Below are 15,067 nucleotides of genomic sequence, written 5' to 3'. Positions count from 1 at the left end.
ACGCATGTGCAAAGTAGTAAAGTATAAACCTTAAGTGGTGCAAGGATCAACCAAAATACAGCAAATATTAATATAACCCAGCACTCAAAGTTTTAACTTATAAACCGAAAAATGCATAACAAAACAAAAAAAAAACATAAAATACAAAATCTTCATTAGATCATTATACAAATTCTTTGCTTCAATATTTAAAAACCAAAAAACAAAAATGATTGGGTGTCCCCAATCGAATAAAACCAATATAGGACCAAATTACAAGTGTAGGAGTGTTTAAAGCTCCCGCTCGCACGCTAACTCCGCTAGAAGTAAGCTTTTTGCGTGCATCGGGTAGCACTCGTATTACAAGTTGAAAGTAAAAAGTTTTCACTTGTGTGCTAACCCGATGGTGCAAAAAGCAAAACTTAGAATTTTGCGCAAGCAAACTTGATTGCATATTCTCAAGTGCGCTAACCCGACATGAAAACATAAATATTGCACATTGAAATGTTCTTCACATAGCAGAATATGTTCTATTTATTCATGAATACATATTTCTACATATATCTGATGTTTTTTTGCTAAAATATATATCTATAGCTATACACTGACTCACCAGCCACTTTATTAGGTACACCTGTTCAATTGCTTGGTAACAAATTGCAAATCAGCCAATCACATGGCAGCAACGCAATGCATTTAGGCATCTAGACGTGGTGAAGACGACTTGCTGAAGTTCAAACCGAGCATCAGAATGGGGAAGAAAGGGTATTTAAGTGACTTTGAACGTGGCATGGTTGTTGGTGCCAGACGGGCTGGTTTAAGTATTTAAAAAAACTGCTGATCTACTGGGATTTTCACGCTCAACCATCTCTAGGGTTTACATAGAATGGTCCAAAAACAGAAAATATCCAGTGAGCGGCAGTTGTGTGGATGAAAATGCCTTGTTGATGTCAGAGGTTAGAGGAGAATGGGCAGACTGGTTTGAGATGATAGAAAAGCAACAGTAACTTAAATAACCACTTGTTACAACCAAGGTATGCAGAATACCATCTCTGAATCCACAACACATTGAACCTTGTAGCAGATGGGCTACAGCAGCAGAAGACTACACTGGGTGCCACTCCTGTCAGCTAAGAACTGGAAACTGAGGCTACAATTTGCACAGGCTCACAAAAATTGGACAATAGAAGATTGGAAAAATGTTGCCTGGTCTGATGAGTCTCGATTTCATCTGCGACATTCAGATGGTAGGGTCAGAATTTGGTGTAACAACATGAAAGCATGGATCCATCCTGCCTTGTATCAATGGTTCAGGCTGGTGGTGGTGGTGTAATGGTGTGGGGGATATATTCTTAGCAAACTTTGGACCCCTTAGTACCAATTGAGCATCGTTTAAACACCACAGACCACCTGAGTATTGTTACTAACCATGTCCATCCCTTTACAACTACAGTGTACCCATCTTCTGATGGGTACTTCCAGCAGGATAATGCACCATGTCACAAAGCTCAAATCATCTCAAACTGATTTTTTGAACATGACAATGAGTTCACTGTACTCCAATGGCCTTCACAGTCACCAGATCTCAATCCAATAGAGCACCTTCGGGATGTGGTGGAACGGGAGATTTGCATCATGGATGTGCAGCCGAAAAATCTGCAGCAACTGCATGATACTATCATGTCAATATGGACCAACATTTCTGAGGAATGTTTCCAACACCTTGTTGAATCTATGCCACAAAGGCAGTTCTGAAGGCAAAAGGGGGTCTAACCCGGTACTAGCAAGGTGTACCTAATAAAGTGGCTGGTGAGTGTATACTGTATATAGATGATTTTACATAGGTATAGATATATACAGATATATATAGGATTATATACTTAAAGATACATAGAACATATTCTGCTATGTGCTGGACTTAAAGACCCAAATTACTAAGTCCCCACCATGTGAGTGTTCAGCACAGGCACTTAAGGGTTATTCCACCTGCCCATGTCTTTTCCATACAATCTTCAATATGTGAAAAAAACAATCCTCCCTTTGGGGCAATTCAGCTGGATTATGCAGGTAGATTTAAACACAAGGTAGTATCCACATGGATAGGAATGATCGCCAAATTTAGTTGCAGTAGACCTTCTCAATAATCCTCAAAATCTTCAATAATTTCAATAATCAAGATTATTAAGGTGGTCTATTGCAACTGCGAGTATTTGTAAACAACTCTGATGCTGCACACAAGTTACCCTACCCCATTTTTACCAGAGCAGCGAAACTGTCCCATAAATGTAATGAAGCAAGACAGTAGAGAGTAAAAATAGCTGAACTGGCAGGCCTTCTTTGTTAGGAGGTCAGCCATAATTTTCAATGAAAGCTCAGAAGGCTTGGATAAATTAATCAGTGACGAGTGACAGAACACTCTCAAACCTCCCGCTTCTCCCGTCGCCTAACATAGAAAGTGCAGGGTGAAGGAATTCTCAAGGCCATCAATAAGAAAATGAACTCTAGCAAGGTGTGAATGAGGCTGTAACTTGGTAAGTACTGGTATAGGTTACTGGAGATAGACAGCCAATGTGGCAAAATCGTCTGCTGCTGCAGAGCCCCGCACCATCAGAACAGGGCTCTTTTCACAAGACTCCTCATAATTACTTTTGACCTTGTGATACTGCACCAAGGCCAGCTCTGCATGTAGACCATTAAGGTGTGTAGCAGATGCTGGGGCCCCAAAGAATTGCCACAATAGCTGCATTCGCTAGCAGAATTCGCTGCAGTTTTCTGTATAAAGCCGCCACTGTCTGAGGAATTAAATGCAGCTCTCAAAGTGTCCTCAAATTTGACTTGATAGTAGTCTAACAAGGTGCTAAGTTCGTCTAGTAATTGGGTATCCATCTCCACAGTAATTGAGGTGCTCACCAGAAGCAAGTGTTACAAGCATTGAAAAATAGAATAGTATTCTCAAGTATAGATTTTTAAAAAGAGCGGTATTTGCTCCTTCCTTACCAGAGAGGCTGAGGCCTATACGCTTGCAGCTACAGATCTTAGTGGCCCAGATTAACTGGCATAGAAGGTATCTCAAAATTATACCATTCAAAGCAACTAAATTAGTAGAAACAGATGCTACATTTTCACTGATGGATAATTAGAAATAGAGCTAATATTCAGTGTATTGCCATGCCAGTTTCCCAGACATGCCCCCCTTATTTATGTTTTAATAGCCAGGTGATCACTGTGATAATAGTGATCACCTGGTGTGAATAAACATGCATTTATTTGGGTAGTTAAGGGGTTAAAAACCCACTGAAAATGTTAATTAGATTATTATATACAATTAATCCATAAATTACGTGGAAATATTCCTCCACGAATGAGAAGCGGTCTAACAAGAGCCTGTACAAAGGTCTGAATGTCTGGTAATCTTACAAGTTTTTTGGTGAAATAATACTGATGAGTCAAAATCTGGCCTTTCAAAGAACTGGCAAATAAGCCTTTTTCTAAACCATCCTGTAGAAATTGTAAAATCCTAGGAATTCGACAAGAATCCAAATGGAAAACCTTAGGACTCGTGCCATAGGGAAAAAAAGCTTTCCCTACTTTATGATAAATTTTCCTAGTGACCGACTTGCTAGTTTGAATAAGAGTGTCAATCACTGATTCAGAAAAACCTCTTTGAGGCAGAACTAAGCATTCAAGTTCCACGTCGTCATATTTACAGCCTTTAAATCTGGATGCAGAAATGGACTTTGAGACACGAGATCTCTACTTAAAGGGAGGGTCAAAGGAGAAGCACTGGACTTCTGTACTAGGTTGCATATGAAGTCTTGCAACGCCAAGCCGGAGCAATGAGAATTACAGGAGTTGTCTCCTTTTTTTTTTCAAACTATCACCAAGGTAACAGGACAAATGTAGAAAACAAGTATATCAGACAAAATGTCAAAGGAACCACCAGAACGTCTATGAGAACTGCCTGAGGATCCCTGGACCTGGCACAGTAACTAGAAAGTTTGTAATTCAAATGAGAAGCCATTATGTCAATATCTGGAGTGCCCCATCGCACTGCGATCTGATTGAAAACTTCCTGATTGAGAGACCATTTGCCTGAATGAAAGGTCTGACGACTGAGAAAATCTACTTCCCAGTTATCTATCCCAGGGATGTGAATGGTAGACACCATAAAATGATTGTGTTCTTCCCAAGCAAGAATGCGAGGGACTGTTTTCATCACTAGAGAACTCTTGGTTCACCCCTAAAGATTGATATATGCGACATCTGTAATGTTGTCTGATTGAAACTGGAGTTGAGACTCGTGCTTGAGGAGGGGCTAGCTCTGTAGAGCCCTGAAGATTGATCAGAGTTATAGAACACGGATTGGTAACCTCTCCTCCTGAGGGAACCAAACTCTTTGCACTTTCAAATATTCCCAAACTGCTCCCCATCCTGTCAGGGGGATGTGGTTTTTTTGGGGGGGCATTTTTTTTTTTTTTTAGATTAGGGCTTTTTTAATTTTAAAGTGAAGGTCAATTTTCATGTGAAAGTGCCCGGTTTTTTAAAAAAAACTATTAAAAACAGGGGCACTTCTTCCTGGTTTATATACCCAGCAGTGACAAAACCAGCTTCCTCCAATCACTGCATTGCCTCAGGCAATGATTACCCCGGGGCGGAAGCTGTGATTGGAGGATGCCAGAATCGTCATTGCTGACATATGAAGAGGCTTGCGACGGGCTGGTGAAGCACTGGAGCGGCTTCAAGAAGAAAAGGTAAGTATATTTAAAAAAAAAAAACAGCTGAAATGTCAATTTTCATGAATGAAAGTGCCCTTGTTTTTTATAGTTTTTTTAAAAACCGGGCACTTTCACATGAAAATTGACCTTCACTTTAAATGGGCAGAAAAAGAGCTGAATGCCCTTTTAAGGACAATGACCATCCAAATGCCCTTTTCGGGGGAATGGGTAGATGAGGATTTTTTAGTTAATTTTTTTTTATTTTGGGGGGTTGTGATGTTAGGGGGTATTTTTTTAATTTTTAAGGCAATTGAGCTTTTAACTTTGGGGCAATCGTTTTAGATTAGGGGGATTTTTTTTGGGGGGGGGTTTATTTTTGAGGGGTTATTAGAATAGGAAAATGTTTTATTATTTTGGATAATTTTGTTTGTTATTTTTTGTAACGGCAGCTTTTTTTATTTTTTGAAATTTTAGATTTTATTTATTTTTGTAATGTTATGTTTTTTATTTTTGGTAATGTTAGGTTTTTTATTTTTGGTAATGTAGGTTTTTTATTTTTGGTATTTTTTTTTATTTTTTAAACAAGTAATGTTAGCTTTTTTTTAGTTTAAGCTTAGGTTTTATTTTATTTTTTCATATGTAAGTTTTTATTTATTTTAAGGTAGTTAGAATATTGTAACTTTAATTTAAAGTTAGAGGGTGTTAGGTTTAGGGTTTAATAGTTTAATTTAAGTAGTCATGATGTGGGGGGATGGCGGTTTAGAGGTTAATAGGTTTATTTAGTTGTTGGCGATGTGGGGGGATGACGGTTTAGAGGTTAATAGTTTTATTTAGTTGTTGGCGATGTGGGGGAATGGCAGTTTAGGGCTTAATAGGTTTATTTAGTGTTGGCGATGTGAGTGGATGGTGGTTTAGGGGTTAATAGGTTTATTTAGTGTTGGCGATGTGGGTGGATGGTGGTTTAGGGGTTATTTGACTAGGGGCTTATGTTAGGGTGTTAGGTTTTTTGATAACTTTCTTTTCTCCATAGACTTGAATGAGGGAATGCGTAAATGCGATGGCGATTTCGCAATCGAGGTGTTTTTTTTACAAATTTTTTTCGCTATTGATCTCTATGGGAGAATAGGTGCACAAGCACACCAAGTAGAATCTTGGTTTGTGTGTGGTATGCGGGTTAACTTACCGCACCATAACGCACACGAAAAGAACGTTTTATTGTAGCTTGTAATGGCGGCGCAATGGAAATTGCGGTACAGCCACATTGCGCGTGGTGTGTTTGCAACGGATTTACCGCACAACTTTTAATCTGGCTCAATGTGTGCAAACCCGACCGCGTTAGTCCTAAATTGCAAACCGCGATGCGCGTTAAGCATAATTTATATTACTATGTTCTTCACATAAAAAATAATGTACTTTTTATTATTTAGTATATCTGATAAAGTTCATGTAAAATACATATCTATAACTACACTCACCGGCCACACATATATATATTTATATATATATATCTACAGTATATATATATACACGCACACATATTTAGACGTGTATGTATGTATCTCTTTGTTAAAGTCCTTTGCATGCCTTTTTATTTCTAACACCTGAGACCTCATATCTTTGACCCTTTATAACTTTTTAAAGGGATATTCCAGTCAAAATATAATTGCACATAGATTGATTGCATCTTTGAATAGAAACATATTTGCAATATACACGTATTGGCAAAATGCTTCTATTAAGAGTTATCACTGTTTTAGTGTTAACATTTTTATCTGCATGTGCATGTGAAGCATAGTTAGATAATTTCACTGCACCCACATTTTAAAAAATGCAGCTGCTCAGATCATCAGTGGGGCTTGTATCATGTCAGCAATTAACAAATGGAATCATTACCAGATGGTCCAAGCACCTTAGGCTCTCCGAACAAGTGTTGTGTTTAAAATGCTGGTGCACGGTGCATACTTAAATACACTTTTGAAACAGCTATAGCTTTTATTAGAAGCATTTTTGCTAATACATGTATATTACAAAGTTGCTTCTGTTCAATACCGAAATGCACCCATGTGGTTTCCAATTTTGGCTGGAATATCCCTTTAATTCAATTTTTTAAAATATTTTTTTTATCAGACAGTGTTAATATGAGTGTAAGTGTACTGTTAAATGTATTTTTTATGTGTTTTGTCAAACTTTTTTGTCTCGCGTAATACTTAACCAGAGCTCTGAAGTCGCGCTAACCCAATTGCGCTCAAGCGAACGTGTTTACTTTCAACTTTCTCGCAAAAAGACTAGAAATTCCCTATATCGCTCGCGCGCCACTCGTAATCTAGCCCAAAGTCTAAAGCGCGCAAAATCTGAGTTAAATCAACTTGATATGCTAAATTCTCATGTTCTGTCCTAATGGCCGTAAGCCCCTGACGCGCAAAGTCTACTAAAAGAACAACTACACTGTGCCTGCCAATAACTCAATAAAGACCTTTGTGCAAAATCTGATATTAACCCATTAGTAACCACAGATAACCAATCACCACAATTAAAGTCATACATAACAAATATGTGTCCCTTGGCCCTGATGTACAGAAATAGTGTACCTGCTCAGGGCCGTCTTTAACACAGGGCAAAAAGGACAGCTGCCCAGGGCCCAGTGTTTGTTGAGGGGCCCAAGAGTCCTAAAAAAATAAATATATATTTATTTGTGAGAAACTGTGCCAGACCGTGCCGGTGTCATGTGACATGCCAAGCTAGTATTTTATAGGTTTTTTTTCTCTCTGTCTCAGATTTTACAGCTTCCCATAGTAGTTCTGCTGTTCCAGTCAGTAAAGTTATATTTGTCTGCACCTCCATGCTTCCTCCTCAGTCTTTACCTTGCTTGCTCCTGTTGGCTGCCCTAAATCTCCTTAACTAGCTAACCTCACACCAGAATCACATTCAAAAGCATATTAAATTAATTCACAGTGGAGGAATTTATATATTTATTTACTTATTAGTACTGCTTAGGTCCAGTTTCACATATTGCAATTTCTTTCTTTTTTTTTTTTTTTTTAATTATTAGCCCAGCATTGGATGACTCACTGCTGGGCTAATAATTTTTTAAAAAAAGTTTATAAAATAAATTGATTTAGTTGTTTTTTGGGATGGAGAGCGAAATTGCATGGGGGGGGGTCAAGAAAATGTTTGCCCAGGGTCCAGTCAATATTAAAGACGGCCCTGTACCTGCTAAGGAGCCTGAGGGCTGTGTGAGTGTAGGTTACATATTTACCCCACTGTCACTCACTCACCTGTGCAAAAAAAATGCGAAAATCCAAAACTGGAACGACCCCTGGAAGCGTGGAAAGATCATTTTATTGCTAGATATAATATTTAGATTGTGATTTCCACCCTTCTTTGTGTCTTTCAAGGTACCTTCCAGCTCAGATTTGATTTCACCGATTTTGATAACAATAAAACATACGCCTTGTACAGAAACTTCCGTATCGCTGGAGAGTCTCACAACTACACTTTGAGTGTAGTGAGTTTCATTGAGGGGAACGCAGGTAAGTTACACATCTGTTTCTTGTAATTATTACTTAGGGAAATCAAATAATAAAAGCTGTGTGCACCAGACATTATTCTCATATACATTTAAAATCCGCTCTAAGAGTTAGAACTGAGACAAGTTTTGAGTTTAATGTCCCATAACATGAAACCCACATTTTTATTTCAAGATAGAGCATACTATTTTGAACAAGTTTCTAATAAACTTCCATCATCAAATTAGCTTCCTTTTCTTTGTATTCTTTGTTGAAAGAGCAGCAATGCACTATTGGTAGCTAGTTGGAAACATCTGGTGAGCCAATGACATGAGGCAAACACACTGGCGTTCAAAAGTTTGGGATCACTTATTTCATGTATGTTTTTATGGAAAATAGAGAAATGTCTGAGTTTGCATAGGTAATATAGTCATTGACAAGGGTTTTCTAATGATTAATTAGCCTTTTTAAATGATAAACTTGGATTAGCAAATACAATGTGCCATTGGAACACAGGACATATGGTTGCTAAAAATCAGCTGCTTCCACCTACAATAGCCATTTACAACATTAAAGGGACACTGAACCCAATTTTTTTCTTTTGTGATTCAGATAGAGCATGCAATTTTAATTTACTCCTAATATCAATTGGTATCTTTATTTGAAAAAGAAGGCATCTAAGTTTTTTTTGGTTCAGGACTCTGGACAGCAGGTTTTTATTGGTGGATGAATTTATCCACCTATCAGCAAGGACAAGCCAGGTTGTTCACCAAAAATGGGCCGGCTTCTAAACTCACATTCTTGCATTTCAAATAAAGATACCAAGAGAATAAAGACAATTTGATAAAGGGAGTAAATTAGAAAGTTGCTTAAAATTTCATGCTCTATCTGAATCACGAAAGAAAAAATGTGGGTTCAGTGTCCCTTTAACAATGTCTACACTGTATCTCTGATAAATTTTATGTTATTTAAAAGTGACCTGAAACTTTTGAACGCTAGTGGATGTGCAGCCACCAATCAGCAGTTAGCACCCAGTAGTGAACTGCTGTTCCTGAGCCTACATAGTTAAACTTTTCAACAAAGCACCCAAGAGAAGCAAATTAGATAATGATGGGGGAAACCAGACATGGACTCCTTGCCCAGTGTGCTTAGAGGAATGTGGCTGCACCTCACTGACGAGGCCGAAACGATCATCTGCGTTTGTCATGTTCCTTGTTCAGAGGTGAATTGCCTGGTATTTCGGGGCTGGACTGACCTTACTTGGCGGCATCAGACTGATATACTACAGGAAAGTTTTCCCCTGTGAAAAGCAGACTGGTCTAAAAGAGGCTGCTCCTGGGTGGTAAATCGCCATAGAACTAGCTGATGAGATGTTGTTCGTTCCTGGTAGAGCGCTTCTCTCTTTGTATACAAAATAGCAGAGAGATATTACTATAATCGCAATGTTACAAAAGACAAAACAATATCACTTTACATTGACTCCTTGTACACAAACTCCCATTATAATTCATTGAATTCCATGGAAGGCTGAAATCTATTACTTTCAAATATCCAGCCCTCTCTAGTTTAAAACTAAACCTGTGCGGAGATGGCTGATCTTTAATATTGTACAAACAGACATCTCAGTAAGTTTGAGAATTTGGTCCTCAACATTTTGTGTGTGATAAACTGGAGACCAATATTCCGACCATAACAATAGCCCATGACATCATGAGTAGTAGAAGCTCACCAAATATTGCAAAAGGGGCGGAACATATTGTCCAATACTCAGCTAGTGATAGAGGAAAATACATAGCTTTGAATCATGGGCCCAATAAGGCCTAGGGGCCGATTTATCATTGTGCGGGGGCGCACATGATCCACTGTAGCATACGCTGTCGGCATTTATCATTGCACAAGCATTTCTCGTGAAATGCTTGTGTAATACCGCCCCCTGCAAATTCGCAGCCAATCAGCCTCTAGCAGGGGGTGTCAATCATCCCGATCGGATACGATCGGGATGATTGCTGTCAGTGGTGGCAGACGAGTTAAGGAGTTAAGTCTTAAGTCTGCGGCTTCTTAACTTCAGTTTCAGGGGAACCTTAAACTACGGGGTAGATTGCAGCATACGTTGCTTGATAAATCTACCCCCTAGTTTCCATTGAGGTGGTAAAGTTTGGAAATTGGTTGTAACATAAAAATTCTCCATATACTTTAATGGAGATAAATGTTTTTACCAACAGTTTCCAAACATTGCCACCTAAATGGAAACTAGGCCTAAAGGTATAGAAAACCACAAATTTTTTCCATCATGATTTAGGTAGAACATACAATTTTAAACAACTTTCCAATTTACTTCTCTTATCAAATGTGCTTCATTCTCTAGTTATCCTTTGCTGATGAAACGGTATTGTACTACTGGCAGCTAACACATCTAATTAGCCAATCACAAGAGACAAATGTGTGCAGGCACCAATCAGCAACAGCTCCCACTAGTGTAGGATATGTGCGTATTTTTTTTCATCATGGGATACCAAAAGAACGTAGCGCATTTGAAAATAGCAGTGAAGTTAAAAAGTGTCTTAAAATTACCTGCTCTATCTGAAACATGCAAGTTTATATTTGACTTTTAAACACTTAATAAATGCTAGGTAGAATGATACAGTCAAATAAAAGATTAGTCTGAGAATAATATGTTGATATATTTTTTTAAGTTTCATTAGCTGTTTGAATGTTAACAACATAATTGTAAAGTTTTAGTTTCTAAAAAACAATGGGAACTGCCATGTTGTAACTAAGGTTACCTTTTCTGCTGTGGCCAATTACGGACAGTTATAAATAGGTCACTAGAGTGTGCAGCCAATGGCTGTGTCAAATATAACAGTGTTCTGCACTTCTATTTCTAACAGGAAATAAAACGCTTACAATTTCAGAATATAATTACAGGAAAATGGGACAAAATAAATAATGAAATAATATTGCAGAGTTTTTTATATATATATTTTATTTATCATTTTATATTACCATCTCAAAGTGTTTAATGTCCCTTTAAGTCTGCCTATATCTCCTATAAAGTGTAAACTTAGTTAGTAGTCTAGCCTTATTCATATCCCATGTACAGTAAAGACATTTTTGCATAGGATTGTCAGTTTGCATTGCCCATTTTTTTACATGTATTTCTGTTCTCCTTAGGCGACTCCTTTACCTATCACAATAATGTAGCATTTTCAACCAAAGACAGAGATAATGACTCATCTCCAAGCAAATGCGCACTGGTGTATAAAGGTGCTTGGTGGTACAAAGCGTGCCATTTCTCCAATCTGAATGGGCTCTATCTAAAAGACAGTCAGACGAGCTCTGCCAACGGTGTAAACTGGAAGAGTGGCAAAGGTTACAAGTACTCGTACAAGGTGACAGAAATGAAGTTCCGACCACAAGCCTAACAAGGGATGTAATAGCACCGTATGGGATAAAACACCTTCAACATCTAAAGCACTGTGAATCTGTGATCGTATACAGAATAACGCTGGATTCCCACCATCACTGTAATCAGAGTGGCTTTGCCAATCACAATTCTGTAATTTAGTCATACATTCAAAACTAGAATTTTTATTAACTCATGCAAAGTAATAAGCTCAGCCAATTGGCTTCCTGTTAAGAACCGAGATTACCAAATCCAACCCTGCAGTGCCACACATAATTCAGCATTTTGGGATTTTGAATAATCAGATTAATTAAAAATGATTAACTCAAATAAGGGGATCCTGAAATCCTAGCATGGTGTGGTCTGTTCTGTTGAGTTAGATACCTTTTTGTAGAACAAAGCGTATTGAATGAATTACGAATTAGCTAAAAAAACAAGTCTGTAAATAGCACTGAGATAAGGGGGCAGTCTGCTGAGGCTTAGATACAAGGTAAATCACAGAAGTAAAAAGTCTATTCATATAACAGTGTTGGTTATGCAAAACTGGGGAATGAGGTAATAAAGGGATTAGCTATATTTTTGAACAATAACAATTCTTGAGTAGGCTGCCCCTTTAAATGAACACTGTACTCAAATATTTTCTATCATGAATATGACAAGCAATTACACATGTCCAAAATATTATTTGCCTGAAAAAAATGTTGAGTGAAAACCATTTAAAATAAAGTTGAAGAAACTAATAATGCAGTATTGATTCAGTATTTCCTATTAATCCTCACTGGCTGTTAAAGGCCAATTGCTTCTGCTTTAATGGTTGAGAGGGACACACCTTTTTTAGATTAATCAAAGAAAAAAGTTGACTGTAATTTTCCGTTATTTACAAGTAGATAAAACTAGTAATATCAGCTAAGACAGGGTGTCCAAACTTTGCTCTCCAGAGGTTTTGGAACTACATTTCCGATGATGCTCAGCCAGCATTTTATCTAGCTGAGCATCATGGGAAATGTAGTTCCAAAACCTCTGGAGAGCAAAGTTTGGACACCCTAATTCCTCAGCCTGTAATCTTATAAAACGGAAGTCTTACCATTATACATCACTAGTGTTCTTGAACTGATTTACTATATCTGTCCTTCCCTTGTTCTGAAAGACAATTTAATTTGTCAATTACTTATGTTAAGTAGTGTATTCAGAAATGACCTGTTCCAGCTACACCCCTGCTACATAATCGCATGCCTCTTTCCTGACTTTTTGAAATTCCGTCAGATATTTAAAAATCGTTCTATCATATCACCTCTCTTCCTTCTTTACTCCAGTATATTAATATATATTAAAGGGACAGTCTAGTCAAAATGAAACCTTCATGATTCATTTTGGGCATGCACTTTTAAACAACTTTGCTTCGTTCTCTTGGTATTCTTTGTTGAACGTTTAACCTAAGTAGGTTCATATACTAATTTCTAAGCCCTTGAAGGCCAACTCTTATGCTAGTATATTTTCACAGCTAGACAGTGCTAGTTCATGCATGCCATAAAGATAACATTGTGCTCACTCCCATGAAGTTATTTATGAGTAAGCATTGATTGATTAAAATGCACTGAGATAACTGGGCAGTCTGCAGAGGCTTAGATACAAGGTAATCACAGAAGTAAAAAACTAAATGTATGCTTACCTGAAAAATTATTTTCTTTTGGAATGATGATGGTCCACAGTCCTCCATAACATATGGGATATATTTCCCGCCACTAGGAGGAGGTCAAGAACGCATATCTGAGCTTAAAATCCCTCCCACCTCCCATCTCTCTCTTAGTTTAACGTATAGCAGAGTAGAGAATAGGAAACAGATTGGAAAGACAAAGCAGGGTCTGCAGAGTTGTCATTAGAACTGTTGCCCACAAATTTAAACAGGCGGAGCCTGTGGACCCTCATCATTCCAAAAGAAAAGAATTTGGTCTAGATTACAATTGGAACACTAATTTATCGTGCATCTGCAAATGGGCGAGCTCGTAGTAGCAACTAGCGCTCAGAAAATTAACCAAAGATCAGTTCTCTGGATAATTTTCTAAAAGTGCCCCAAATGCCCCCAAAATAAAGGGTCTTTTAGTTTTTTATGAAAAAAAAAAGTTGATTTTTTTTCATAAAAACTACTGCACTAGGCAGTTTTCAGGGGTTAAACGTTGCGAGTGTGGTTTGTTAGAAAAAAAAAGCACTGAAAAGTGCCTTTACATTGTGGTCTATGGTAACTCTGTGTTCCCAGTAAATATATGTAAATGCTTATATACATATATAGTTATGTGTTTATATGTGTATATAAACATATTAACACATAATCATACATATATATATATATATATGTATATATATATATATATATATATATATTCATGTACATATATATTTAAAAAGGCTGTTCATCTCTACGTGACTTACCCCCTTCGCTGCGCTAGCTATGCCCTTCGCTACCATAAGATCTACCGCCTCCATGCACTAAGCTACCAATGCACGAAGCTACTAATGGAATGTAGCTCTTTCTAGGGAGAGAAATGTCCTCTGAATCTTTATATTGCGAAGTTCCGTAAGGAACTAGATGCATAAGGATTGAGTCTATTATTACTCCTATTAATGGAGCTTTTAGGTACATTGATACTCTATCCATGGTCTTGAAAAAAGACAGAAGCTTGTGAGTATGAGCAATAGCTAGTGACAGGAAATAATTTTGCACTAGTATGTCATCCAGACACGGGGAAACCGAAATGTCCTGACATCTGATCGCCAGCAAGATGGTATCCGACACAGAGTGGCAAACAGGCAGTGTTTTGCAAATATACAAACCTGAAAGTGATCCCTGTGTATAGGGATGTGCAAATATGATCCTTGTGGTTTATAATAACCACAAACTGATCCTTTGGATTAAGGGTAAAAACAATGAGGAATGTTCCCATTATACAAGTAGGAATCCTGACCAATATGTTTAGAGATGTTAAATCCAGGACAGGACTGTAAATCCCTTTAGACAACGAACAGATTAGGGTAAAAACTCTTGACTCTGAGGTTACACCGGTACTGGAATTTATTATTTTCCTATCCTCCAAATCCTTTAATAACGGTTGCCGCCTCTGAAGGATTTTTGGCAACATGAGATAGGACTGCTGGTCTTTAAGGAGGACTCAAAGAGAACAAAACTCTTGATCTGTTGAAGGACAAAGAGAATCAGTCCGGATATCTGAACTATCTTTCCTGATGGATCTATAATGTATAAACTTATACATAAGTTTATACAAAGTTTATTCAATCTGTACATGACATTAGCATCAGATGTAGTATCCATTTACATACTTAAGCATACGCACATATTTAGGGCCAGATTATATGTGGAGCGCTATATATCGCTTTCATGAAAGCGATATTAGCACTCCACTGTATAATACCAGCGCACATTTTTACACGTTTTCAACAATGTGAACGCG

General features: G+C 37.7%; 1 protein-coding gene across 1 annotated transcript in view; it reads left to right on the top strand.

Moving 5' to 3' along the window:
* LOC128642975 (ficolin-1-B) overlaps window positions 1–12,346 on the top strand; it is a 62,928-nt gene extending 50,582 nt beyond the window's left edge. The window contains exons 8-9 of the mRNA XM_053695884.1: window positions 8,090–8,224; window positions 11,372–12,346. Of these exons, the coding sequence (XP_053551859.1) occupies window positions 8,090–8,224; window positions 11,372–11,622 (386 nt within the window). The 3' untranslated portion in view covers window positions 11,623–12,346. The remainder of the gene's footprint in view (window positions 1–8,089; window positions 8,225–11,371) is intronic.
* Window positions 12,347–15,067: the final 2,721 nt, after the last annotated feature.

The sequence above is a fragment of the Bombina bombina genome, chromosome 12 (genome assembly GCF_027579735.1).
Source record: "Bombina bombina isolate aBomBom1 chromosome 12, aBomBom1.pri, whole genome shotgun sequence".
NCBI lineage: Eukaryota > Metazoa > Chordata > Amphibia > Anura > Bombinatoridae > Bombina > Bombina bombina.
This window is presented reverse-complemented; position numbering and strand designations above follow the sequence as displayed.